Source organism: Bos mutus, chromosome 1 (genome assembly GCF_027580195.1).
Source record: "Bos mutus isolate GX-2022 chromosome 1, NWIPB_WYAK_1.1, whole genome shotgun sequence".
NCBI classification, from domain to species: domain Eukaryota; kingdom Metazoa; phylum Chordata; class Mammalia; order Artiodactyla; family Bovidae; genus Bos; species Bos mutus.
The window spans coordinates 128453460-128478300 of NC_091617.1; the positions used below are offsets into that span (position 1 = coordinate 128453460).

Genomic DNA, 24841 nt, shown 5'->3' on the forward strand with positions numbered 1-24841 from the left:
ATGACAAGGGACCAGAATGGAACCTGGGAGATGGAGAGTAATGATAACTTTGAAGGCTACATGAAGGCCCTGGGTAAGGTGGGAGAGAGGGGAGGTGAAAAGGGGAGACAGAGGGCAGCTTTGTAAGGACTGTGATCTGACCCCTCTGACAGTGCCACTGTGGAGTTCCCCAGACCTGTGTGCAAGTCTTGCTCCCCACTTCTTACCAGCTGTATAGTATTAGGCAGGCCATACTCATTTGCTGAGGCCCAGATTCCTTGCTGGCAAGCTGGGAACGATAATAAATGAGGCTATGTCTAGAAGGTTCTTGGCACACAGAAAAGATTCACTGAATGGAGAATGCACACACACACACACACACACACACACATATGCACACAAAGGCACATGTATGCACACATGAGGAAAGCCAGACTTGAGAGGAAAACACAGCAGGTCTCCTTGCCTTGTGATCGCCACCAGCTGGATCTGATATTATACACAGATGAGCCCTGCATTGCTCCTTTGTTAGTCTTGCAGTGGAGAAGCAAAAAAAGAGTGGCTAACAAATCTCTCAGCCGAGGAAAAGTCAGGCCCACAGAAGGCTAGGAAGGGCTTTCGTCACATAGATCAAACAATCAGAAGCTCACCTGACTTCTGAACTAGACGCCAGCCCAGGGGCTCCACCAGCATGTGTACTGAGTTAATCTCTTGTGGGATCTCTTCTGGGGCAGGCAGAAAAAACATGAAACCAGAGGAGCTGGGCCCATGGAGAGGAGTTCACTTTTGGGGGCAGCTACTATAGGCCCCAGGTGGTGCTAGTGGTAAAGAATCCTCCCGCCGAAGCAGCAGACACAAGAGATGCAGGTTCAATCCCTGGGTTGGGAAGATCCCCTGGAGAAGGAAATGGTAACCCACTCCAGTATTCTTGCCTGGAGAATCCCATGGACAGAGGAGCCTGGCGGCCTACAGTCCAAGGGGTCTCAAAGAGTCAGACAAGACTGAAAGTGACTTAGCACACACTGTAGGCCAGGCCCCAGACAAGGAAGCTTGCCTGTTCTTGTTCCTGTGATGGCTTCTAGATCACCTTTTCTAGCTTTAGATCTCTCCACATAGAGAGTTCCCAACTGGAACTTCTCTATACCAAGTAAGAGAAAAACGGCTGCAAGTGGAGTTGGAGGCCCAATAATTTGGATATGATGATAGACTGTCTCATCAAGAATGGGAATCATAGGTTTTTCTGTGCAATTCACTTCTACCTTGATGACACTTCCACCGTGGCAATGAATAAGGAGAGCTCATGTGACATGTTGTGCAATTTTCAGAGACTGGAATTTTTTCATGGACTTTAGACATGTTTCCAACACCGAATGGATTTTTTTCCTCCTGGCTACAGTGTTGGGCTTCCCAGCTGGTGCTAGTGGTAAAGAACCCAGCTACCAATGCAAGAGGCATAAGAGATGTGGGTTCGATCCCTGGGTCAGGAAGATCCCCTGGGGGAGGGCGTGGCAACCCACTCTAGTATTCTTGCTTGGAGAATCCCATAGGGAAAGGAGCCTAGGAGGCTACCATCCATAAGGGTTGCAAAGAGTCAGATTCAGCAGAAGCAATCCAGCCTGCACTCACGCACAGAGTGTTACCAATATACTTGGGAGAGGAGGGAGGAGGTAAAAAATCCTCCTACCAGAGCCCTAACCCTGTTGCCTCTGCTTTTAATACTGAGTGAGGATAGAAAATGGAATCCTGCCTCTAACACGTGGGTAAATGCTCTGGAGCTCAGCTCAGGACTAGGATTCTGAACAACACCATACAGAGGAGGAAACCAAACCAAAAGGTCAGCTGAGGCTTTCTCTCTGACCAATTTTTTAACCTTTCTGACCCAGTCTCTTCATCCACCAAATAGAGATAGCAGCCTTGCCTGTCTCTCCAGATGATGTTGGATGTGCTTGTTATTTGGAATGACTGAAAGTACTTTAACAAGAGCTATTTGGTGGGTTCAAGCTTTCTGCAGTAAAACTGCACAAGCCCAACTCAGGGAATATAATCAAAAGGCAATTTTGTGTCCTTTGCTGCTTATTCTTAAATAATAAAAAGTCCTGTGGCGACTTTAGGCACAAAATCAAGTCTCAGTTTAGTTTTCTTCTGTACAGGGTGGGCCCCTGGAGCCCCTCTTTCTAGGCTGGAGGTAAAAGACATGCAGTCCTGTTACCATCCCCTGACCCCTCTGGGGGGTGCCAGGAAGCAGGGCACCCTGTCAGCTCTTTCAAACAATCCTCTTCTAAAGCAGCCTTCCACTGGACTCTTTCACCTCAACTTACAGCCTCCTGATGGAGGAGGGGTGTTTGGATTGTGAATGTGATGTGTGGATGTCTTGTTGCAGGAGGTTTTGGAGGGAGTGGCCTTTCTGGTTCTCCTTGGCACTGGACACCTCTTATCTCTTAGAGCTGCAGTCACGACTTTCCATTCAACATCTTACTATGTTGATTTCACTCTAGCGAGCCACTGGGTTGGCCTCTTCGTGCCAGTCTCTGCAGTGCTGAGAGGTGGGCTCACAGTTCCGGGTGGAGACTAACGCCATAGGGAATGGTAGTAGCTAACCCCAGAATGCGGATGTGGGGTGCCTTGGCTTGCCCAGCTGCCTCGGTGTTCCTACGGTGTCCTAGGAATGTGCCGCAGCTCGAACCCATGACTCTTTGTGCAGAAACGCTGCTGCCAGAGTCACCTTCCGACTCCAAGAGAGAACACCTGACCCCACTCGTCTGCCCGTGGGGACACAAGTGGGCCAGACAGGCGCTGGCGGTGACTGGAGACAGGTCTCAAGGGCTCAGCCAGAAGCAGCTGTGCGGGGCTCCCCGACCCACTCACCACCCTTCAATTGAATCTGCTAACAGAAACCCAGCAGATCCATACAGTTCCCTCCACATCCACCCCGCAAGACAAACGTTACTGCCCCAATATTGACAAGCTGAAGCCTGACTTTCTTGCCCCTTGGAGCATGAGGCCCATGGCATTTGGGAAGAACATATGTGGAGATCCTCCCAAGTCCCCAGAAGCAGAAATATCACTAAGTATAATTCCAAAGAGCCTTCACTTTCTTAGACCTTAGTCCCTAGCACCAAGAAGTCGGCTTTCTCTGTGAACCTGGAAGCTAGTTCCGGAGGAAGGAAGTACTCTTTTTTAGCGGGGGAGGGGGGTGGGGGACAAACTGGCTTTGTTCCCAGCTGGCAACTCACTCCATATCTGGCCTCCCCACATGACCTAGCTGCCAGCCTCAGCAGTGACATGTCAGGGTAACCTTTGGGCTTGCCCCAAATTAGCCAGATCATTAGCTGTTCAGAGAGTGAGTGCCAAGGGTCAATGGTACCTTGTTTTCTGGTGTTCCTTAAGGCCCTAGATTCTTTCTTGACAGTAAGGAGAGCAGCCAGTGAACTCCTCTTCCCTGAGGAATCTGTCATGTCCTGAGGTTCTCCTTCAACTTGGATCAGGGGGTCAGAGAATGGAGGAGCGATCTTCAGTCTAAGGGACAGACAAAGTGAGGTCCCAGTGCTGTGACAGAACAGCAGGGGAGAGTCCATTCACTCTGCTCCAGAAGAGTGAAGTCAGAACTGCACGTACATGGGGGATCATTCAGTTTCTCTACCAAAGCTTTAGATGTTGCCGTGGAAGCCAGGGACTGTGCCATCTGAGGCAGGCCCAGGCCCAGTCTCTATTCTCAAAGAGCACAAAATGGTGCAGCCAGTCAAGCTATAGCCATGTACAAGTTGCATTCCTGTTTTCTATTACAGTGTGATTAAATCGCCCCCAAAACGTAGAGGCTTCATTTTCTTACACAGCCATTTTATTATTGCCTCTCTTAGATGTGGGAGCTGACTGGGTTCATCTAGAGAGGTCTTGCTAGGAGGCTCTCACTCCATTGTAGCAGGACAGTGGCTGGGGCCATCTCAAAGGCTTCCTCGTTCCTGTGTCTAGCATTCAGTGCTGGCCAGCCCGAGACCTCAGCCAGGGCTGTGGGTGTCTCCCTGTGGTGTCCCTCATGGCCTGGGTTTCCTCACATCACCCTGGCTGTGTGCAAAGAGAGAGGAGGCAGCAGCTGAACGACCTTTTATGACCCAAACCCAGAAGTCACATAGCATTACTTCTGTTGTATTCTATTGGTTGAAGCAGTCCTGAGTCCACCTATATTCAAAGGAAAGGTACATAGACCCCGCCTCTCAAAATGTCAAAATCACATTGTAAGAACATCCAGTAGGATGAGACGTAGTGTTGCAGCTATTTAAGAAAGTATAATCTGCCACAGAAGGGACAGCAGGTGATTCTGTCCCTTGGGCCTGAAAGGACTATAGTGACGATGGAACAATGGTGGCCGGAAGTGTGTGAGCTGTGTGCTGACTGGCGGTAACCAGGCTTGTGGTGAGAATCACTCTACAGCCTACACAGATGTTGAATTATGATGTTGTACATCTGAAATTTACATAGTTTTTTTTTTTTTTTTAAGTGTGTGTGGTTGGGGGTGGTGGTGGGAGACCTACAATAGACGGGTCATTGAAGGCTTCCTGGGACTTCCCCGGTGGTCCAGTGGCTACGACTCTGTGATTCCAATGCAGGGGGCCTGACTCTGATCTCTGGTCAGGGAACTGGATCCAACATGCTGCAATTAAGACCCAGCACAGCCAAATAAAATTATAATAATTTTTTTAAAACCCAGTTAGCTAAAATTGTAGATGCTTATTCTTTGGACTTCCCTAGTGACTCAGTGGTAAAGAATCAGCCTGCAATGCTAGAGATACAGGAGACTTGGGTTCAATCCCCGGGTCGGGAAGTTCCCCTGGAGGAGGAAATGGCAACCTACCCCAGTATTCTTGCCTGGAAAGTCCCATGGACAGAGGAGCCCAGTGGGCTACAGTCCATAGGGTCACAAAGAGTTGGACGTGACTGACTGACTGAGCAGGCATGCATGAAGTCTTTCTAAGTACTTCTGGATGGAGTTTTGAAGGAAGGAGAGGAGTGTTCCACACAGAGATGGAGTTAGCTCTGGCCCTGTGGGCACGTGCCAAGTTTGGGTTGATAAGGATGTTTGTGGACAAGGGAAGCAGGAGTCATGTTACCAAGGCAGTAGGGCAAGAAGAGTCAAAAAGGCACCAGGGCTGGATCATAAAGTGGTGTGTCACCACAGGTGGACGTCACCCAAGGACATCATGCAAGAAGAGAATCCTGGGAAGAACGATAGAGAGGAGAGAGAGAGAGACCATGAATGCCCCAACAGCCAGGGTGTAAACAGATGTAAACAGCAGAGATGATCAGAGAACTGAAGAAGCGGTTACAGTGGCCCTGGGAAGATGCCAGAGCGGTGCCAAGGAGGGCCGCCGGGGGGTTGTCCATAGCAGGAAACAGACTAGATTTGGTGACTAAGGGGAGAAGAGGCAAGAATGAGCCTAGAAAATAAAACACCACCATGTAACTTTAATCAGGAAAATAGGAACGTATAATGGAAGGCATCTGTTCTGAAAATACCCAGTTAACTTTGAACTTAGAATCTTTGGGGAAATTTTTATTCCAAACATTGTACACATCAGGAAAAATACAATCCCCTTAATTCACACAAAAAAGTGAGAATCATCTTCTATGAAGAGCATCTTTTCATTGAAATTTTCATGCACAGATTTAAAAGAGCAGTGGCCACTGCACAAGTCCTAGTTGCGGCTGCTGCTGCGTCGCTTCAGTCGTGTCCCACTCTGTGTGACCTCATAGACGGCAGCCCACCAGGCTCCCCCGTCCCTGGGATTCTCCAGGCGAGAACACTGGAGTGGGTTGCCATTCCCTTCTCCAATGCATGCATGTATGCTAAGTCCCTTCAGTTGTGTCCAGCTCTTTGCGACCCTATGGACAGCAGCCCACCAGGCTCCTCTGTCCACGGGATTCTCTAGGCAAGAATGCTGGAGTGGGTTGCCATTTCCTTCTCCCATGTGAGGGTACTAATATGGAGTTATGGGAGAGGGAGCTTCAGAGTGAGCAAGGTTCGTCAGGATGAGGACCTCCAAAGAAGGCAGGAGAAACATTCAGAACACTGCAGAGACCCTGCAGAAACACTGCAAGAGAATAATTCAGAGTCCCTGGGTAGAAATGAATGAACAAGTGAATATGTGAATGAATGTCTGATGACCTAACAAAGAGTTAGTTTCACGACATTTAAATTGCTGCTGGTGCTCACAAATCAATGAAGTTAGACACTTGCGAAAATCTTTACTTGATTGCATTTTCACACAGGGACAGTGCTGTGGGAAAAACCCAGGTGAAGATAAGTTTGGTCCCTTTCTATGGGTCTTCCCTGGTGTGTACTGGCAGCCCCATCTCCCTGACCTCCATCCCAATGGTGGGGACCAGACTTTGGGTGGGGCACCAAGCCATTTTTTCAACCTAGAGAAGAAGGAGTGTTTGATTCAATTTGCATAGAAATGAAAAGTACAAGGGGGCATGGAGACACCTCAGGGTCTCCAGCCTGCCTCTGCTGCCTAGGGAAGGCTTCGAATATATTTGGAAAAGTCCATGAGGGTGAGAGAGGAGGAGGCAGGAGGGGGCAAGGACAGTTCCTCTCTTAATGGATTATCCAGAGGAGGAAATGGCATGGAAAGATGGAGAAGATTGCTCTTTCACTCTGCTTCTCATAACTGCCTGAGTGCTGATGACTTGTGAATTAAGAGTCGAGGTTTGAAGTCCACGGAAGCTGCACTTGGAATGGGTCTCAGATTTCATGTGATGAATCCGTGTGCATCCCTGCTCTTTAATTTACAAAGCTCGCCTGCCCTTTTAGCCTACAACTTTAGCTTTTTCCACAAGCACATTACAAAGCATTTTTAATGTTGAGTAGCATACTCATATTTCAACTTTATGGCTTGCATTGTTCAAAATGCAGTTATGAAAAGTATGCTTTAATAAAGTCACTTCCGTGGGTTTTTTTTTTTCTTTTGCAGCAGCTACAAGCCATATATACTATTCAGAAATAGCTTGCCTTTGGACCTTTTCCTCTGAGATAGAAATTCATTTCACCTGGCTATAAATCAAGCTCAGAGATACCTTTAATCCAGAAAAGCAGATCAAATATATTTGATAACCCTGGTGTTAAAATACCGTATCAGGAAAACAATTTTCCCTGCAAAGTACAAAGAGGAAGTGTTTTTGTAATCTCTGTGTGTGTGTGCTTGTGTATTCTACAGCAGCAGTTAAACCTTGCCTTTTGATTAGAAATATCGAGAATCCAGCAAGAGAACGTTCGGCTCCCTTCCCTGGGGTGGAGCAGAGGTGACATGATTAACTAGCCAGCGCACGTGGTAAAGGGTAGCCAAGAGACCAAGATATTTTTCAATCCAGAGAAGAAACGATGCTTGATTCAATTTGCATAGAGCCCCTAATAAGATTCCCTGGCTCTGGTCAGAAAGACTGACTGGGGCTGGGATTTCCAGGACAAACCCGCTCTCTTGGCAATAGACATTTTTAGGTGCACTCTACCTCTCTGAACTACCAGGGACAAGCAATAATTTCTGTTTGGGGAGCCTTAGTTGTAAATGATAAACAGAATGTACTTGTAGGCAAAGAGTCAGGAGGGTTTCCTAGCTGGGTACCTCTGAACTGGTCACTTAAATTCTCTGAGCTTTGATTTCCATATCTGTGGAGTAAAAATAGACTTGCTCTCTGAAGACCACTTACATTTAGATTTCTAAATTGCTCTGTAATTCCCAATTCTTCCTTAGTACAGCTGACCCTTGAACAATGGGGGCAGGGGGGTGGGGGGGCGCAGTGGGGGCATGTTAAGGGTCCTGACTCTTCACGCAGTCAAAACTGTGCACAGAACATAGAGCTGGCCCTCCTTTTGTATGTAGTTCCTCCGTGTCCGTGGTTTTGCATCTGCAGATTTAACCAACCACAGATGGTGTAGTTCTGTAGCTACTATTGAAAAAAATCCATATATCAGTGGACCTGCACAGTTCCAACCTGTGTCATTCAGGAGTCAGCTGTGGTTTTGTATGACACCCTCCCCTCTGTTTCATCTGGTTAACACATGATCCGTGGTTTTATTTCCTCATCTCCTACCTATGACTCCAGCAGGGTTTAGCATAGCCTGGACCTCACTCAGCACAGAGGGCTAGAGCAGGAACTCAAGTTTCTACCCTTTGGCCAAACTATGGAGTGAGGAAACCAGTCCATGCAAACGAAGGTCTGGTCAGGCTGGATTAAATGCCCTTGTGGCAAGCCGGGGCTGTATGAGGGAGGGAGAGCTTAGATTAGTCAGCATTCTGACTGTTCCTCCAGAACCCAGGATCCTTGGGCTGTGTGGAGTGACAGATGGCTGTGGAGATGCATAAATAGGATCTGAATGCTGATCTGGCCACTGTTTTGTTTTTTAAGCATTAAGAAAATATTTTTATTTATCTTTGGCCATGTTGTGTGGCTTGCAGGACCTCAGTTCCCTGGTAAGGGATTGAACACGGGCCCTGGCAGTGAAAGCCTGGAATTCTAACCATTAGAACAGCAGGCCTCCCTGACCACTGTTTGGCCAGAACAGAAAAGACCAAAGAGTGGGGGCCAATTGCATCAAATACCCACCAGCTCCTTGGCACTGGGTAAAGCACTTACTTATCATTCTAAGGGAATCCTTACATAAATAATGCTATGAAACGAGCTTTCTTTCCCCACTTTACTATGAGAAACAGACTCAGGACAGGAAAGTGACTTCTCTGAGGTCACACAGCTGGAAGATCAGAGACAGGACCTTTGCCCAGACCTCACCCTCACTCTTTTATACCAGGGATTCTAAACGTGTACATGTGCAGAATTACTTGCAAGGCTTGTAAAAACAAGAAGGGCCCAACCCTCTACTGGAGGTTTAGGGTGGATCCCAGAATATACATTTCTAAAAGGTTCTCATGTACTTGCTTGCGGGCCCAGGGGCCTCACTTGGAGAACCCTGGTCCTAGACCACAGTGCCCACATTAACCAATCCATAAGTCTCTCTTGAGCTCCCACTGTGTGCCCAGCCCTGGGTCTGGTTCTATGGGGACACAGAGCAGAAAGCCAACATTGTCCTTGTCCTCATTGAGATGAGACTTTGGAGAAAAGAACAACGAACCCCATGAAAAAGAGGAGAATATCAGGTAGTGCCTCCTGGGAGCTAAAATTCTGGGCCTGGAAAGCAGGTGAGGAAGGAGGCAAGAAAGGGTAGGACGTGCTGGAGCAGGTGAGGCTGGGTTGAGAGGGGAGCAGAGGGAGCAGAGGTACAGGGAGTATCTGGAAAAATGCAAAGGACTCTGAGGAAACCAGCCTCTGCAATCAGGGGGCTGATTTCAATGATGCCAGCAGCTACACTTAAGGAGCCATTACCATAGCCACCGGATCCCAGGCAGAAACTCTCCTACACCATCACATTTAATCCTCAAAATAGCCTGATGCAGTTTGTAAATAACTCCACTTACAGCCGCTGCTCTGTGCTGCTTCCAGATCTGGACCCTAGTGACCAGGGATGTGGCTGAAGTTAGACCCCCAGACATCACCTGGCTCATTAGGCTGTATTTCTGGGGCAGAAGGAGAGAAACATGAGTCGGAGGATGATATTAGGCTCTGCCTAGCATAAGCACATGTTTATACCGACTGGAAGGTGGAAGACATTCTTTTTCAGCTTTTTGCAATTTTAAGGAAGGATTCATTTTTAAATCAGAAATATTTGACCACTTGGTCCTGTTCCTCCATTCCAAACAAAGCAACTGTTGCCTTAAAGGGAAAAAAATTGAACAGGGGATATTTTCACAATTGCAGGGACCAGGAGACAGAGATAAAGGCCTCAGGAGGGGTTTTGTCAGCCCTTCCTGTATTATGTTCTGTGAAACCCTGACCAGCTGGAAAGCCCACCATGGAGGGTTCTACAGCCACGTAAGGTTGGGAAAGGGCTTCCCAGGTGGTGCTAGTGGTAAAGAACCTACCTGCCCATGCTGGAGATGTAAGAGAAGCAGGTTCGATCTCTGGGTCAGGAAGTTCCCCTGGAAGACAGCACAGCAACCCACTCCAGTATTCTTGCCTGGAGAATCCCATGGACAGAGGAGCCTTGCAGGCTACAGTCCATAGGGTTGAACAGAGTCAGACACAACTGAACGACTTAGCACACACGCAAAGTTGGGAGAGGCTACATCTTGTACCCTGCTGTTGGAGCTACAAAGGATCTTTTCCAGATTAAAGGCTCCATAAAGTTTTTCAGCATAGAAAACAGCCAGACTGTCTTGGCTTTAATTCCTCGTTTCTCAAACTTAGTTGATCATGAGTTCCCATTTGAAAATAATTTTGACCACTAGTCTTTTATGGACTGAACCCATGGCAAACACCATGGGGCACCCTGGGCTCTGTGAATGCTGGTCAAGATGCCCAGGGGCTTCACAGTGGCAGAGAGGGCATTTATCTCCCCCCAAACCCGGGGCCTATATACCTTCCCCCCAAACACCCAGGCTGTATGGCTTGAAAGTGCCCAGGTACCATTTTGTAAGTCACAAGGCTGAAGCTATCAGAAAACATTCAGGGTTGGAGTGTATTTCCTCCAGTTCTGAATTCCTGTAGAGTCATAGGCCTAGTAAGCAATTGATGAGTGGTGGGGACAGTTCACATGAACTCTGGGGAACATCAGCTGCTCCAAACAGGGAGGGCTCACACAGTTGGATCAAGAAGCCCTGTGGCTCCAGGGGAAATGTAGAATCAGAAGTTCTTGGTATCTTGGGTAGCTACTGGAAGCACACAAATTGGAGTGGTCTAATGTGATGCGATGCGCCAGCCCAGAGCTTGTGGAGCACAGAGCTGGCCCTGGAGACAGGCCATCAATTACAGGTTCTATTACCACCTCTATTGCTTCCTCACTATATAATCCAAGGCAAGTGGCACAGCCTCTGTAAGCCAGGTTCCTCATTAGTAAAATGGATATAATATAGAATTGATATTCATCTGTGGGTTTCCTGAGAGAATGGAGTGAGTGAAGTTTCCCAGGGGAGGTTCTACCATGGGGCACCATTCCTGGTTGATTCCAAGGCATGTCTTAACTATCACCCCGAAGGTTCTCACACAGCATGGCCCCCAGAGTCACCTTAGCTAAAACTTAGCTCCTAAGTGCCCCCGTAAAATTTTTTCTCCAATTTGTCTGGTTCTACCTTGGTTCCCTAAGCCCAGAACCTCTGTTTTAACCTCCCAACTTGATCTTCCACACATCCATCCAATTGTCAAACCCTTCTGATTGCTTCTCAACTGTGTAACCTTAGACAAGTCACTTAACGTCTCTGGGCCTCCATGTCATCAGAGAGATTTGCGAGTGAGATGCCATGAGAGATTTCTGCCCTTTGAGGAAAGAATTCAACAAAGAGACCAAGATTATAAAGCAAGCACAGAGTTTCTTAGAAGCACAGTATGTGTGGAAGAGTGTACAAAGAAGCAGTTTATTTAGGGCAGAAGCTGAAGTTGGATCCTCGAAGAAGAAGAGCACAGGTGTTCTTACATGGAGGGGTGTGAATAGGGGTAGCTTAGTTTGTGAATATGGGCTTAATCTTCCCAGGCTTAGGTGGGAGTGACTCCCCTTTCCCTCTCCTATGATTGTATCATCTGTAATTCCTTATTTGGACTTCCACCAGGCTCCATTTTGAATCTTTCCCACAGCACCTACTCGAAACCCACAGGCATGGGGGTGGGGTCAAAACCGCAATGCTAATCATATTATGATGATATTACAATGTGGCCAGGGTTATTAGAGGACGACTTGACATCCTCTCTGCACCTGTGTTGGGTGAAGAAATCCTCTCCATCACAAGAATGAGGAGGCTGCCATGGCTGATTTGTCTTTCATCCAATCATCTGCAGTCTGTACATTTTTATTGAGCCTGCTCCACGGTTTTCATGTCAGAGTCCCTTGCTCAGATGCTACAAAGTTTTTGTCTTGAGTGCCATTCCTCCATCATGGCCTCATTAAGTGCAGAACAAGGAGATGGCTTGCCTTCTGCATAATACCTATGCATGAGGAGCCTGTTCTCGGGCCCAGCCTTGACTTTCCCTACCTCATGCTTAAACAGCAGCTTTCAAATTTCTTAAACAATTGAAGTCTTTCCCCAAAAAGCAGCCCCCTAAGGAAATCTAAGGTCTAAAATTGTCCAGAGGTTCAGGGTCTGAGATGAGGCTCAGAAATCTATACTTTTTACATCTTCCCAGGTGATGCAGATGGGCAGTCAGTTTTGGGTTCCATCAGTGAATTCTTATATGTGGCAAGTTCTCAACAAATAGTATTAATAATGAACAGTAGTTGAGCAAGGAGCTGGCATTCATGTACCAGCTTAGGGCAACTTGAACCTTTTGGTCTCTTCAATTTATGGTATGTAATCCTTTTACCATCTGGGTTGCCTAACATAACTTGAAATTATTCCCTTATGATTAAAGTGTTTGTTGCTCAGTCGTGTCTGACTCTTTGCAAACCCATGGTTGTAGCCCACCAGACTCATCCATGGGATTCTCCAGGCAAGAATACTGGAGCAAGTAGCCATTCCCTTCTCCAGGGGGTCTTCCCAACCCAGGAATCAAACCCAAATCTCCTGCATTGCAGGCGAATTCTTTACCATCTGAGCCACCAGGGAAGCCCCTTATGATAAAAGCTGACTTTATATTATTTAGGACCCCAAAGACCATGCAGTTGAGATCCTTCCTGGATTCTACTGTGGTCCAGGCATCCAGCTTGGACCTCTTCTTGGTCCTTTGTGAAAGAGAAAGTGGTAGTGACCAAAGAGGGATTCAGAAAGAAACGGGTCAGAAAGGAAATGGGAGAAGAAGGTGAGTGAAGTGATGCTTCACTTCAGGGAAATGAATCGCTGCTATACAGGGAAGGATAGCAGAAAGAGTCGGGATGCAACCACTGGAGCTGTTCATTCTCTAAACTGAAAGTTACTCCATGAAGTGTTGATAACTACTGGTCTCACTCTTGGGCACAATAGTGTTTATCCCCCAGCAGATAGTACACAATGTGAAGTTTAATCACCTACAACCATAGAGATGGGACTGGAATTCTCAAAGAAACAGCACTCAGTGAATTTGAACTGTTCTTATTCTTGAAGTCATTATTACCTTGGGTTATGAGAGAATCAATCTCAGTGTGTTTTGAAATCATCTAGGTAAACTGTCTCTAAAAAAAAAAAAAATTAAAGATTTAGATCGACATCCAAAGATTCTGGAGAATTCACAGCGTGTGTGTTTGTTGCTCAGTCATGTCTCTTTGCAACCTGACCTCTTTGCAGTCTGACTCTTTGAAACCCCATGGACTATAGCCCACCAGACTCCTCTGTCCACCAGGATTCTCCAGGCAAGAATACTGAAGAGGGTTGCTATTCCCTTCTCCAGGGGATCTTCCTTACAGGGGTCAAACTCCGGTCTCCTGCATTGCAGGCAGCTTCTTTACCATCTGAGCCACCAGGGAAGCAAGAAAATTCACAGGCATTAAGGTCAAATATCAAATATGATTTGGCTAGAGACTGAAAACTTAATAACATTTGTAACAAGGATATGAATGTAACAGTTCTTGTATTAGCCTCTGTTTCTACATCATTTTCACAGGCCAGTAACATTTTGGCTTGGGTGCCATTTTATGTACAGAGGTTAGCAGGAGGTGGGCTCAGCACTTAGATTCTCGCTGTAAAATGAAAAGCTTAGGAAATGAAATACACTATTAAAGGACATGCTCCCTTTTGCTTACAAATAGTGTCTAGGAAATGAATAAGATTTTCTTTAAAATATCAAGGCAAAGAAAAGGTGTAAATGGAGTAGCTGCAACAAAAACTGGACAGTAGTGAACACTGCATGGTGAGTGTGCTGAGTTCCTTGTACTCTCCCCTCTACTTCGGTTTGTTTGGAATTTTTTGTAATAAAAATATAAAAAATTATTCATCTTTTCCTTAAAGACAACAAAAGAAAGCTCTGAGCAAGTGTTGGTTAAGTGTCTGATGCATGTTTAAGCTGCGCTAGGGGCCATGACTAAGGCACAACAGCCTCCTAAAGCTGCTATAGAATGGACATTTGTATGTATGCTTCCTTTTGGAGAGCATGAACGGAAGTTCTGTCTTTACCCAGGATCTAGACTGGTTGCTTTTAAACAGTCTTTTTTAAACCACAAAGACTTCTGTTCAGCAGACTCTTGGGAGGAAACCAATATGTCAGTAGATAGAAGGGAGCTCCTGTGGGGGAGGGGTGTGTCCACGTTGTATATATGTATGTATGTGTGTGTATACGTGTGCACACACACACCCTGGGGAGTTGCAACTCAGGGGTGAACCCTGCCTGCTATCTCCTGTTCCCATCAAGGCTCCCAAGTAGATGCGCAGAGACCCTGGGTTTCCTGACAGTTGGCTGAGATGCCTGGACTGGCCGTATACAATACAGCTCTTGCTTCCCACTTAAGCGAAGAAATGTGGCCAGCCTGAGATCTGCACCTCTGGTCTTAAGTCCTTGGCCTTGTTAAAGAAATGAGTCTGGCTGAGCACCTCATAACCTCCACAACTCCTTGTGCCAACAGATATTGATTTTGCCACCCGCAAGATCGCCCTCCATCTGACTCAGACGAAGATCATTGAGCAAGATGGCGATAAGTTCAAGACGCAAACCAAGAGCACATTCCGTAACTATAATGTGGATTTCACAGTTGGGGTGGAGTTTGAAGAGCATACAAAGGGCCTGGACGACCGGAAAGTTAAGGTACTGACTGGGCTAGAGGTTTCACTGGCGTGCTCTTGGTGCAGGGGCTGGGTTTTGGCTTTACAAGGGAACAATGACTGAAACAACCTGGAGGCATCAGGAGAGTGGCACCAGGATGGACTCAATGATGCTGGATAAGCAAGTACTGAAAGTTTAGTGGGAAGAAGCAGGCTGGCCTCTGAACAAAGCTTATAAGCCAAGGAGAGATTAAAGGATACTGACCTCTCAAGTATCCAGAGTAAGAGACTGACTCATAGACTGACATGGGCCTAGCAGGCAAAGGGAAGAGGGCCAGGGGGAGACATAGGGAAGGATGATAATGGTGCCAAATAAACAGCATAGCTTCATCACAGGGCAGCCCTCCTCAGCAGCAGCCAAGCATTGCCATAGAGGATGAAGCCCTCATGTTGCTAGAGTTTTTATTCTTTTCAGGAGCTGTTGAGCATTCATATGTTCTTACATGAAATATCTCCATTTTCGATGATCCCAACTGATTTATCTATTTATCTTTTAGAAAATTGCAATGCAAACCACACCCAAAAATCAGTAGACTAGATGAAGTCAGGCTTTCTCCAATCCTAGTAACTCAGAGAAATCTCTGTCAAGTTTGCATTTTCAGTCTCAGCCTCACCTTAACTTGCAGGACATAATCAAGGAAACCCTCTGTGCGTCAGAAGGCAGACTTCCAGCTGCTTAAACTGTTTGAATATAGGGAGGCACCTAAGGCAAGCAGACGACTGAGTGCAGAGTGGGAAGTGATCTCCAAGCCTGAGAACTGGAGTCTGCAGAAGAGGCAGGCCCTCACCCAAGGGGCCTTCAGGAATAAGGCAGAAATTGGTAGTAGCAGGGAGAAGTGGGGTGGTGGTGGGGAACATGAGGCCAACAGCAGGTCCTTCTCTCCTCCTGTGTCACCTCATGGTATCACAGCCCAGTGACTGACTCTTGTACTGTCCACGCTCATGCTCAGTGTGAATGTCTTTGGTTTTCCAAATGCAATTACCTGGGTAGTCCCAACAAACACAAATGGGGAGAAATCCAATCTCAGTCATGTCCACACTCACAATCAGTGTGAACGTCTTTGGTTTTCCAAATCTAATTGCATGTGGGTAGTCCCAACAAACACAAATAAGGAAAAATCCAATTTAAGGATGCCCACACCCAAATCTTAGCATCATACAAGTGCCCTGAGATTGCACAGTCCAGCACAAGCCCGTGCAGTTCATACAGGAGTGGGCAGCTTGAAGCCTCATGGTACCCACTCCCTCTCTGCCAATGCGGCCACCAGGACCTCTCTCTTGACTCCCAAGCTGAGGAGAGCTGGACTAAGGCTCCTGTGCCCAGTTATCCATGCTCTCACCTCCACAGAGAGCCAGCCTCTTGGAGGGTCACAAGGAAGCAGGACCCACCAGCCTGTGCTTCCCCTTTCCCTGTAAGCACCTCTCACCCCAGAGTCCCACTCTGGTGCTTCCAGGAGCTCCTTCAAAGTTGCAGATCTCAACTCTTCCCCCAGAGCTCTGGCTCCTCTCCTGGCATGTGGAGGAAAAGAGGTCATCATTCTCTGAGGACGACTCTAAAGCCAAAAAAGCAATATTTTATTTCTCAATCAAGTTGTCCTGAGACATTGATCATCTCAGCCATTGAGTCTGGGTTGAATGGCGTTTAATGCCCCTGCTGAAGAAAAGTGGGAAATGGAAAGCACTTTGGAAATGTTTCCATCAGAGCAGTCTTGGCAGGAGACCCGAAGCTCAGTCCTTGTGGAATCACTCCCCCAGGGTTTGCTGGATCTTCAAGGTTTTTCTGAACTGTGTAGCTGCAAGGCCAAATCATCAGACACCAGAACTGATAGGAAGATTTGTCTCAGGATTTTTGCATCCCTCTGCTGTTCTAACCTAATCAGTTCTAAATGATTCATTTTCCCCTCACTTCTCAGTTTTGGGTGTGGGCTGTTGAAAAGCAGGCCTGTCCTCTGACTCATTCTTTTATCACCTTTGATGTTGAAGAACTCACTTTTGCTGAAATAGATCATGTCCTTTTGATCCTTCATGACTCTTAAAGGACTCCATCTGATTATGCCTACCCTTCTGCCTCTCCCTTCCGCACACTGTCCCCTCTGAGAGCCATCCATCCTCTCTCCCAGATCAGCTCTTAGCCCTGCAGAGAGAGATAATTCTCCTTTCTCACTTCTGGTTGATGTTTTGCCTGCAGCAAAAACCCAGGGCTGATAAACATACATAACACACACACACACACACACAATGGGGAGGGGCTGAGAAGTACCCAGACAGTTTTCCCAGCCTCCAGCATGGGCTGTTCCCATGAGAAATACAACACAGAGCAGGTGCCCTCAGCACTACCTTCTTCTTGTAACCTAACTACAACCTTTAGCTGAAGAGGGAGGGGAGAAAGTGGGTGAGTCTAAGTCTCTGATTAATTTCTATTGCTCACGCTTGATAGCACACCCGAGTGCACGCAGAAATTGCTCTGTATGCATGTGCACGTTTGCGTGTAGTGCTCCTCTACTCCTCATCCTCTTAATCTCCAGGATCCAGGACAACACTTTCTTAACTCCTTGGTCATTTGCATGAGCCCCTCTGAAAATCTCGTCCAGCAGTTTGGAGGAGAGAGGTTGGGGGTAGAGTTGCAGCAGAGGCCCTTCAGGGCCCTGCAGGGCCCAGTTCTGTGATGTCCAAGGGCAGGAGTGATGAAACCACATTGATCATGCATTTGACTCTTTTCTGAGGGACTCAGGGACCGCCTTCTTCCTTCCTGTGGGTTGTATACATTACTAGCTTCCTACACTTACTTATTTCTCAGAATTTAAAGCTCCATAAAAAATACGCAAGCTAGGGAGTTTTGGGGAGAATGGATACATGTATAGGTATGGCTGAGTCCCACTGCTGTCCACTGGAAACTATCACAACACTGTTAATTGGCTATACTCTAATATAAAACAAAAAGTTTTAAAAAATAAAATACACAAGCTACCCAAAGTAAAATAAAACTAAGAAGCAGTAATTGATGTTCACGCCACAGAATGTCATGCAGCCATATAAAGGAATGAAGTGCATTCACACATACTATAACATGGATGAACTTGGAAACTGTTATGCTAAGTGAGAAGACAAAGCCAAAAGGCTACATATTGTATCATTTATATGACATGTCCAGAATCGGTGAATCTGTAGAGACATTAATGGTTGCCATTACTAACAGGTATTGGGTTTCTTTGGAGAAGGCAATGGCACCCCACTCCAGTACTCTTGCTTGGAAAATCTCATGGACGGAGGAGCCTGTTAGGCTGCAATCCATGGGGTCACTAAGAGTCGGACACAACTGAGCGACTTCACTTTCACTTTTCACTTTCATGCATTGGAGAAAGAAATGGCAACCCACTCCAGTGTTCTTGCCTGGAGAATCCCAGGGACAGGGGAGCCTGGTGGGCTGCTGTCTATGGGGTCGCATAGAGTCAGACACGACTGAAGTGACTTAGCATAGCATAGCACTGGGTTTCTTTTGGGGTTGATGAAAATGTTCTAGATTTAATTAGTGGAGATGGCCTTACAACCCTGTGAATATACTAAAAATGACTGAATCATATGCTATAAAAGGCTGAATTTTATCTTATCAGAATTATATCTCGATTAAAAAATAATGGAAGGGAAAACAGATATAAAGATGGTGGTTAGAGTCATGATTTTGAGAGGACCCATGAGAGCCCAGGGAAAACCGACTCTGCAGGAGGGGCCCTACCTAGGGAGGCAGGAGGCAGAACTGCCGCTTAGAAGAGAACAGATGTACTGGGGAGGGTTTTAACATGCTAATAGTGTCCTTCACTGCTCATAATTTAAAGAGCTGTTACTTTCCTTTAAATAAAACTTATTTCGGAGTGATTCAAATTTACAGAGAAGTTTCAAGAGTATAACCAAGACTATCTGTACACTCTTCATCAAGAGTGACCAATTGTTGACATTTTGCCTCATTTGCTTTATCATTTGTTCTTACTCTTTCTAGTATATACACATTTTTTTCTTTAACATTGACACAATACCTGTATCTAATTTACCACAAAAGGTTGTTGTTATTGTTGTTTTCTTGTGGCCATTTTCAGGGGCCTTAATGACTTCAGTGTCTTATAGTCTCATAACATGGCTTTTGCCAGCTTTTTCTAAACGTGTTTCTGCAGAAACACATTCAGGTAAGCAGATTCATTGACTGGCTATCATGGGCTGTTTTTAATGGTGTTAACTTTGTGGGCTTCCCTGGTGGCTCAGATGGTAAAGTGTCTGCCTGCAATGTGGGAGACCCAGGTTCAATCCCTGGATCAGGAAGATCCCCTGGAGAAGGAAATGGCAACCCACTCCAGTACTGTTGCCTGGAAAATTCCATGGACAGAGGAGCCTCATAGCCTATAGTCCATGGGTTCCCAAAGAGTCGTACATGACTGAATGACTTTACTTTGGACACGGTGATGGGGAAATTGCAGTGTGAGGCCAACTGCCTTTTCTAATTTCCTACAAGTCATCCTCTTCATCTTCATGGAACACCACTCTCCCTCTTCTGCATGGCCCAGAACCAGTGGTTTTCCACTCTTATATCCATCTCCTCAAACTCAAGATCTGTGAAGGCAATTAAATCTCTTTTTAAAGCCTCTTCCAATGCATGGATAAAGGACACCAACTAAAAGCAAATTGAGTGGTGGCATTTTAGTTCCTATAACCATTTTCTTCTCCCTTCTGATTGTTTGCTTCATGTAGGAGTGTAGCTACAGTATTATAGGTATTACCACAATTCATTAGTAACCAATTTACTCTGGGGTCAGAATAACTTTTAGTTAATCTTGTTCCCTAACATGAGTTATTAAAAGAAGACATTGGGACAAGCCCTCATGCGCCAACATTTTTCTCCTTTGTTCCTTCCACAAATTTGTTAAACCCCTACTACCTGTGAGGCCTGGGAGCTATTGATAAATAATGAATCAGACCCCCTTTCCTGCCCTCAAAAATCTCACAGCCTCTTGAAGTAACAGACAAGTAGATGACAATTACCATCTAGTGTCCATGTTAATGGACACGTGTACACTCCGGTGATACCAGAACTAAAGCAAGAAGGCGGGATGACTAAGACACTGTCAAGAACTATCAGTGAAAAACATATACACATGCTCATTTATTTCCCCATGTGGATTTATCCTCAAGATTCCATTTCAACAAAATCATTTAATCACAGACTTATTCAGCAGTGCTTCTCAGGGACCTCCTATATGCTGATGACTATGCTGAGTCTGGGGCTGAAGAAATGAACAGCTGCCATGGCCTCTTCTTTTATGAAGTTTATTGTCTATTGGAGACAGACATTCCTTCAGTCAACATGCATTAGGTGTCCTTGGTGTGTAAGACAATATGGGCTGGGGGACTAGAAGACACTGTCCTTGCCCAAACAGAAGATGTGAGTCCTTTCTTGTCTATTTGGGAGGAATCTCTGGAATATTCCAGATAATAAATTCCTTCCAAAAGGACAAAAAGAACAACCTATGAATTAAGTTTCTCTAAGACATTAAAAAATGTGAGGCTTGGGATGGCCCTGAAGGAAGAAGAGATATATTTTCTTTATTAAACATGTAAAATTTTATTGCTAAATTAATTGGGGGAATATTAATATATATACACATTAAACAAAAAATTAAACACTAAAAAGTGAAATTCCTTCCTATCCTGGCCCCCAGCCCCTCAGTTCCTTCCCCAGGGACAACCACTATTAAAGATTTTCTTGCCTCCTTGCAGAGAACATATTCAAAACATATGCGTGCATCCCCAATCCCTCTTTCTTTCATGTACATGGCCTTCCTCCTTGCTTCTTTAACTTAAACTATACACTATGGAGATTGTGCTTCTCCATAATATAGAACTGCCTCCTCCTTCCAAGGACTGCAGAACAGGGAGGAACCACACTATATTTAACCAGTCGCGCACTGATGGGATTTATGAGCCTTCCAGGCCTTTGCTGTAACAAACAATGCTGTGATGGGCTGAGGAGTCAAATAAGGAGAAATAAAATTGTACATAAAATATTTAATTTGGTCAAGGTCAAATATTATTTTAGAAATAGATAGACTTAACAATCTGTAGAAAACAGATTTCTACCAAAAAAAAAGATAGACCTGAAGTTGCAAGGACAGTGAATTAAAATAAACACACAGATTTGTTTATCACCAACTGGGTTTGCAAGATAGAGGGGAAATAAATGTCTGGTCCTTAGTATAATATCATTCATAGAGGTATAATATGGTTTGCACATACTTGGAAGAAAACCAGCTCACATCAGGGTCATCCTTGAAGAATGGCAGTACCTACACACCACCACTGCCTGGATGGGAATGATATCATCACTTCATGTGCAAGCCTAATGTGGGCACAGAGGTGGGTGGCTTGGAGGACCACTTAGGGATAGCACAGACTGTCCTTAGGCAAGTAATAAGACAGGTAAAGAGGGAAAAGAAGGAGGAGAAGTGGGGCGGGATGTGAACTTGGTAAATATATAAATTTAATAAGAGGTTGGAGCCTTTTGTGGCATCTCCAACCCGCTGGTCAACTCAGCCAGGTTGTCCATCACAAGCTCTGCATCTCTGCTACCTTCTCTGTGCTAATTGGTCAGCAGGGCTGCCTGGAGAAAACCCAAGACCAAGGGAAAGTCCACCTCCTGGTTCTGGATGACAAGGTTAACTTTGGAGTGATCCATGCAGCCCCCTGCTAACTAGGGAGTTTCCCTGCCTTTATTCTTGCCCTCCAATGGGCAGTCCTCCAATGTGTTTCCTGCAGGGAGAATTCCCAGAAGTAGAATTTCTAGATCAATGTTATATTTCCAAAGGTAATGTAAAATTGCCCTCAAAAAGATTCATACCGATTTATATACCCACTGGCCCTGTATGAGGGCCCATGTTTCTCAGCATCCCCTCCAACTCAATGTGTTATTAGACTCTTTGATCTTTGACCACAGGATGAATTGTATCTGAAAAACAAACAACCTTAAAATGTGCATCTCTCTTATTGTAAGTGAGGTTGAATATGTTTTTTATGTTTAAAAGCCACCTGCTAGGGTGGTTTTGGTTTTGGTTTTGTTTTTTTTGCCTGTACTTTAAATTTATTTATTTTTAATTGGAGGACAATTGCTTTACAATATTGTGTTGGTTTCTACCATAGATCAACATGAATCAGCCAGAGGTAAACATATATCACCTCTTTCCTGAACCTCCCTCCCATTTCCCACTCCATCTCAACCCTTCCGGTTGTCACAGATCACCGGGTTTGAGCTCCCTGCAAAACACAGCCAAACTCCCACTGATTATCTATTTTACACATGGTGATGTATGTTTCCATGCTACTCTCAGTCTGTCGCACCCTCTCCTTCCCCTCCTATGTCTACAAGTCTGTTCTTTACATCTCCGTCTCCACTGCTGCCCTCCAAATAGGTTCATCAGCACCATCTTCCCAGATTCCTGTGTGTGTGTGTGAGTGTGTGTGTGTGTGTGTGTGTGTGTTAACATATGATATTTATTTTCATCTTTCTGACTTACTTCACTCTGTATAATAGGCTCTTAGGGTGTTTTTTTTTCTCCTTATAAGTTGTTGGTTTGGTGTCCTGTGTTGAATTTCCTATTAGATTAATGATCTTCGCCTCATTGATTTATAGGAGGGCTTCCCTTGTGGCTCAGCTGGTAAAGAATCTGCCCACAATGCGGGAGACCTGGGTTCAATCCCTGGGGTGGGAAGATCCCTTGGAGAAGGGAAAGGCTACCCACTCCAGTATTCTGGCCTAGAGAATTCCATGGACTGTATAGTCCACAGGGTCACAAAGAGTCAGACATGACTGAGCAACTTTCACTTTCACTTTGCGTATAAGGAAATCAGGTCTTTGTCTGATATGAGTTACAACTACTTTTCCCAGTTTGTTATGTATCTGTTGACACTGGGGTATTTTTCCCTCCCAGAAAATTTACATGGCAGCATAGTTAAATTCATCATCATTTTCCCCCACTGATCTAGAATACTGTCTTTACCATATGGTAAAATGGAGGAATAGAAATCTTTCCAAGAGAACAGAACTAGCCATGATTAGCCGGTCTGGCTGGAATGAAGAGTGTGTGTGGAAAGGAGTCTGGGGCGGGGTAGGGAGGGTGATGCTGGCATGGCTGTGGCTTGAGGGCTCTGCCCTGGAGCCAAACAGGCACCCGAGAGTGGCTGCAGGGTCTACAGCTGCGGGTTACATGCGTTCAGTCCCCATCAAGACCATGTGTTTGATTTTGCCTGGAAACCTCTCATTGCAGACTCTGGTCGTCTGGGAAGGTGATGCCCTTGTGTGCGTGCAGAAGGGGGAAAAGGAGAACCGAGGCTGGAAGCAGTGGGTTGAGGGGGACAAGCTGTATCTGGTAAGTCTCAGGGTCCACCTAGCTCCCCTCTACTCTGCTTTTGTCAACTGCTGGTTCACCTCGCCATGCACTTTGACAAGAAAAATGGCCCTCCCTCCTCCCCTAAGCACCAGCCAAACAAGTGTGGTCATACAGTTAGAAAGTCATTCCTTTCTGGCTCAGGGGACTCCAGGAGGAACTCTATATGGCTATTTCTGTGAATGGCTGCAATTAAAAGGAAAGTTCAAAATGCTGAGTTAGGAAGCTGAAATCCAAGGAGAAATGTAGAGAGTCTGTTAAAGACCAGCTAGGGAGAAATGTGAGGCACAGAATTAAGAGGCCCTGGAGGAGGCTGAGACCAGGCCTCAGTGATGTGAGCCTCGGAGGAGCGGGGTCACCATAGGGGTGGGATGTCGTGGGGACAAGTTGTACTGCGGGCCGCTGGGCCTGGGAACTGCCTGTAGATGACAGGCACTCCCCTCCCATCCTAAGGTACATCCACCTGATCCCAAAATATTTTATGTTAATTTGGCACCAGAACAGAGCAGTTGGAACGATTGCTGATTTCCTTAAATAAATTACGCCTGTCTAGATAGCTTAATTTTTCACACTTCAGTCTTTAAAATTGATGCATCCAACATTCAAAGAGTGAAAAATCTTTCACTCCTTCATGCATTCAGTCACTCATTTGTTAACTGAATGACTCATTCAGTGGATGGCTCTTCACTCGTTCATTCATTCACCTGTAGAGTCAGGCAGATACCTGCCTCCAGCGTCAGTATTCAGGTCACAGGGTGTCCTTCAGAGCCAGTCTTGCCTCACCTGAGATCTTTATTTCAGAGACAATGTCAACCAGTGATGAATGGGAGGGAGTCACCATGTTTTCCATCGATGGTTTTCCCTACGTGCTCTGGTTTGGATGATAGATTTTTTTAATTGTAGTACAAACCCTGGTGGTCCCTGTGGCTAAGACAATGGATTCATTGTCAACTGGAAAGATTTTTGTAGTTGTCCCACACTTGTGTTTTTCCTCTCCCCTCAAAGGGTCATGAGATGTGGGTAAGGCGTGGGGACTCCCTCTGTCCAGATGAAAGGCAGCATCTATTTTACGCAAGCAGGCCTGGAGGAGTCCCTCTACAGCCCAACCTACCAGAGGCCAGAAAACCCCTCACCAGGCCTTCCAAACACTCCCCTTTCAGATCCTTCCCTTCACCGTGGCTTTGCTGCCTTTTGTAAATTAAGCAATGTTGCTTTAATGATGAGAGTAGGAGAAATCCCGCCCAAGAGGGTAATTTCTTTGCATTTTTCATTTTTATAGCTGTTCAAGCTCAATTCAAGTGTCAAAATCAAATTACTGCTACCTGCAGGGCACGCCAGCTGATTTGGTCTCTGAAATGCTCTTTGCCTGGAATGACTAACTGTTCTCTTTATTCCAGCTCCCCTCCTCTCCGACTCGGACACCCAGAGGGCTGGGGGTGGGTGGAAGGAAGGCCTGGCTTGTTAGTCGCTCACCTGCTTTTTGGTGTTGCAGGAGCTGACGTGCGGCGACCAGGTATGCCGTCAAGTGTTCAAGAAGAAGTGATGGTTTGAGGAGGGCCTGCTGAGCATGCACTCCATGCTCGCCGTGAAGGGTTCTCTGCCAGCACTGGGGAGCAGCCATGGGGACCCCCCTGGTCCTGACAGAGCCTATTAAGATATCTGGGCCTCTCCCACTTCTGA

At 46.0% G+C, this 24841-nt stretch overlaps 1 protein-coding gene and 1 non-coding gene across 2 annotated transcripts; one reads left to right on the plus strand and one right to left on the minus strand.

Annotated features, from left to right (window-relative positions):
• Window positions 1–24841, plus strand: RBP2 (retinol binding protein 2). The gene is made up of 4 exons (XM_005904353.2): window positions 1–73; window positions 14543–14721; window positions 23042–23143; window positions 24654–24841. The coding sequence occupies exons 1-4, from the start codon at window positions 1–3 to the stop codon at window positions 24702–24704; spliced, it is 405 nt and encodes a 134-aa protein (XP_005904415.1). The 3' UTR covers window positions 24705–24841.
• Window positions 18812–18940, minus strand: LOC138989499 (small nucleolar RNA SNORA33). The gene has a single exon (XR_011465800.1). It is a non-coding gene; the product is annotated as a small nucleolar RNA SNORA33 (small nucleolar RNA).

What these genes read in the sequence shown, in the direction of transcription:
- RBP2 (XM_005904353.2), top strand. Translation starts at nt 1, where the DNA reads ATGACAAGGGACCAGAATGGAACCTGGGAGATGGAGAGTAATGATAAC. An exon ending in AGGCTACATGAAGGCCCTGG is followed by an intron (nt 74 to 14,542) that starts GTAAGGTGGGAG and finishes TTGTGCCAACAG; the next exon opens with ATATTGATTTTGCCACCCGC. An exon ending in AGGGGGACAAGCTGTATCTG is followed by an intron (nt 23,144 to 24,653) that starts GTAAGTCTCAGG and finishes TTGGTGTTGCAG; the next exon opens with GAGCTGACGTGCGGCGACCA.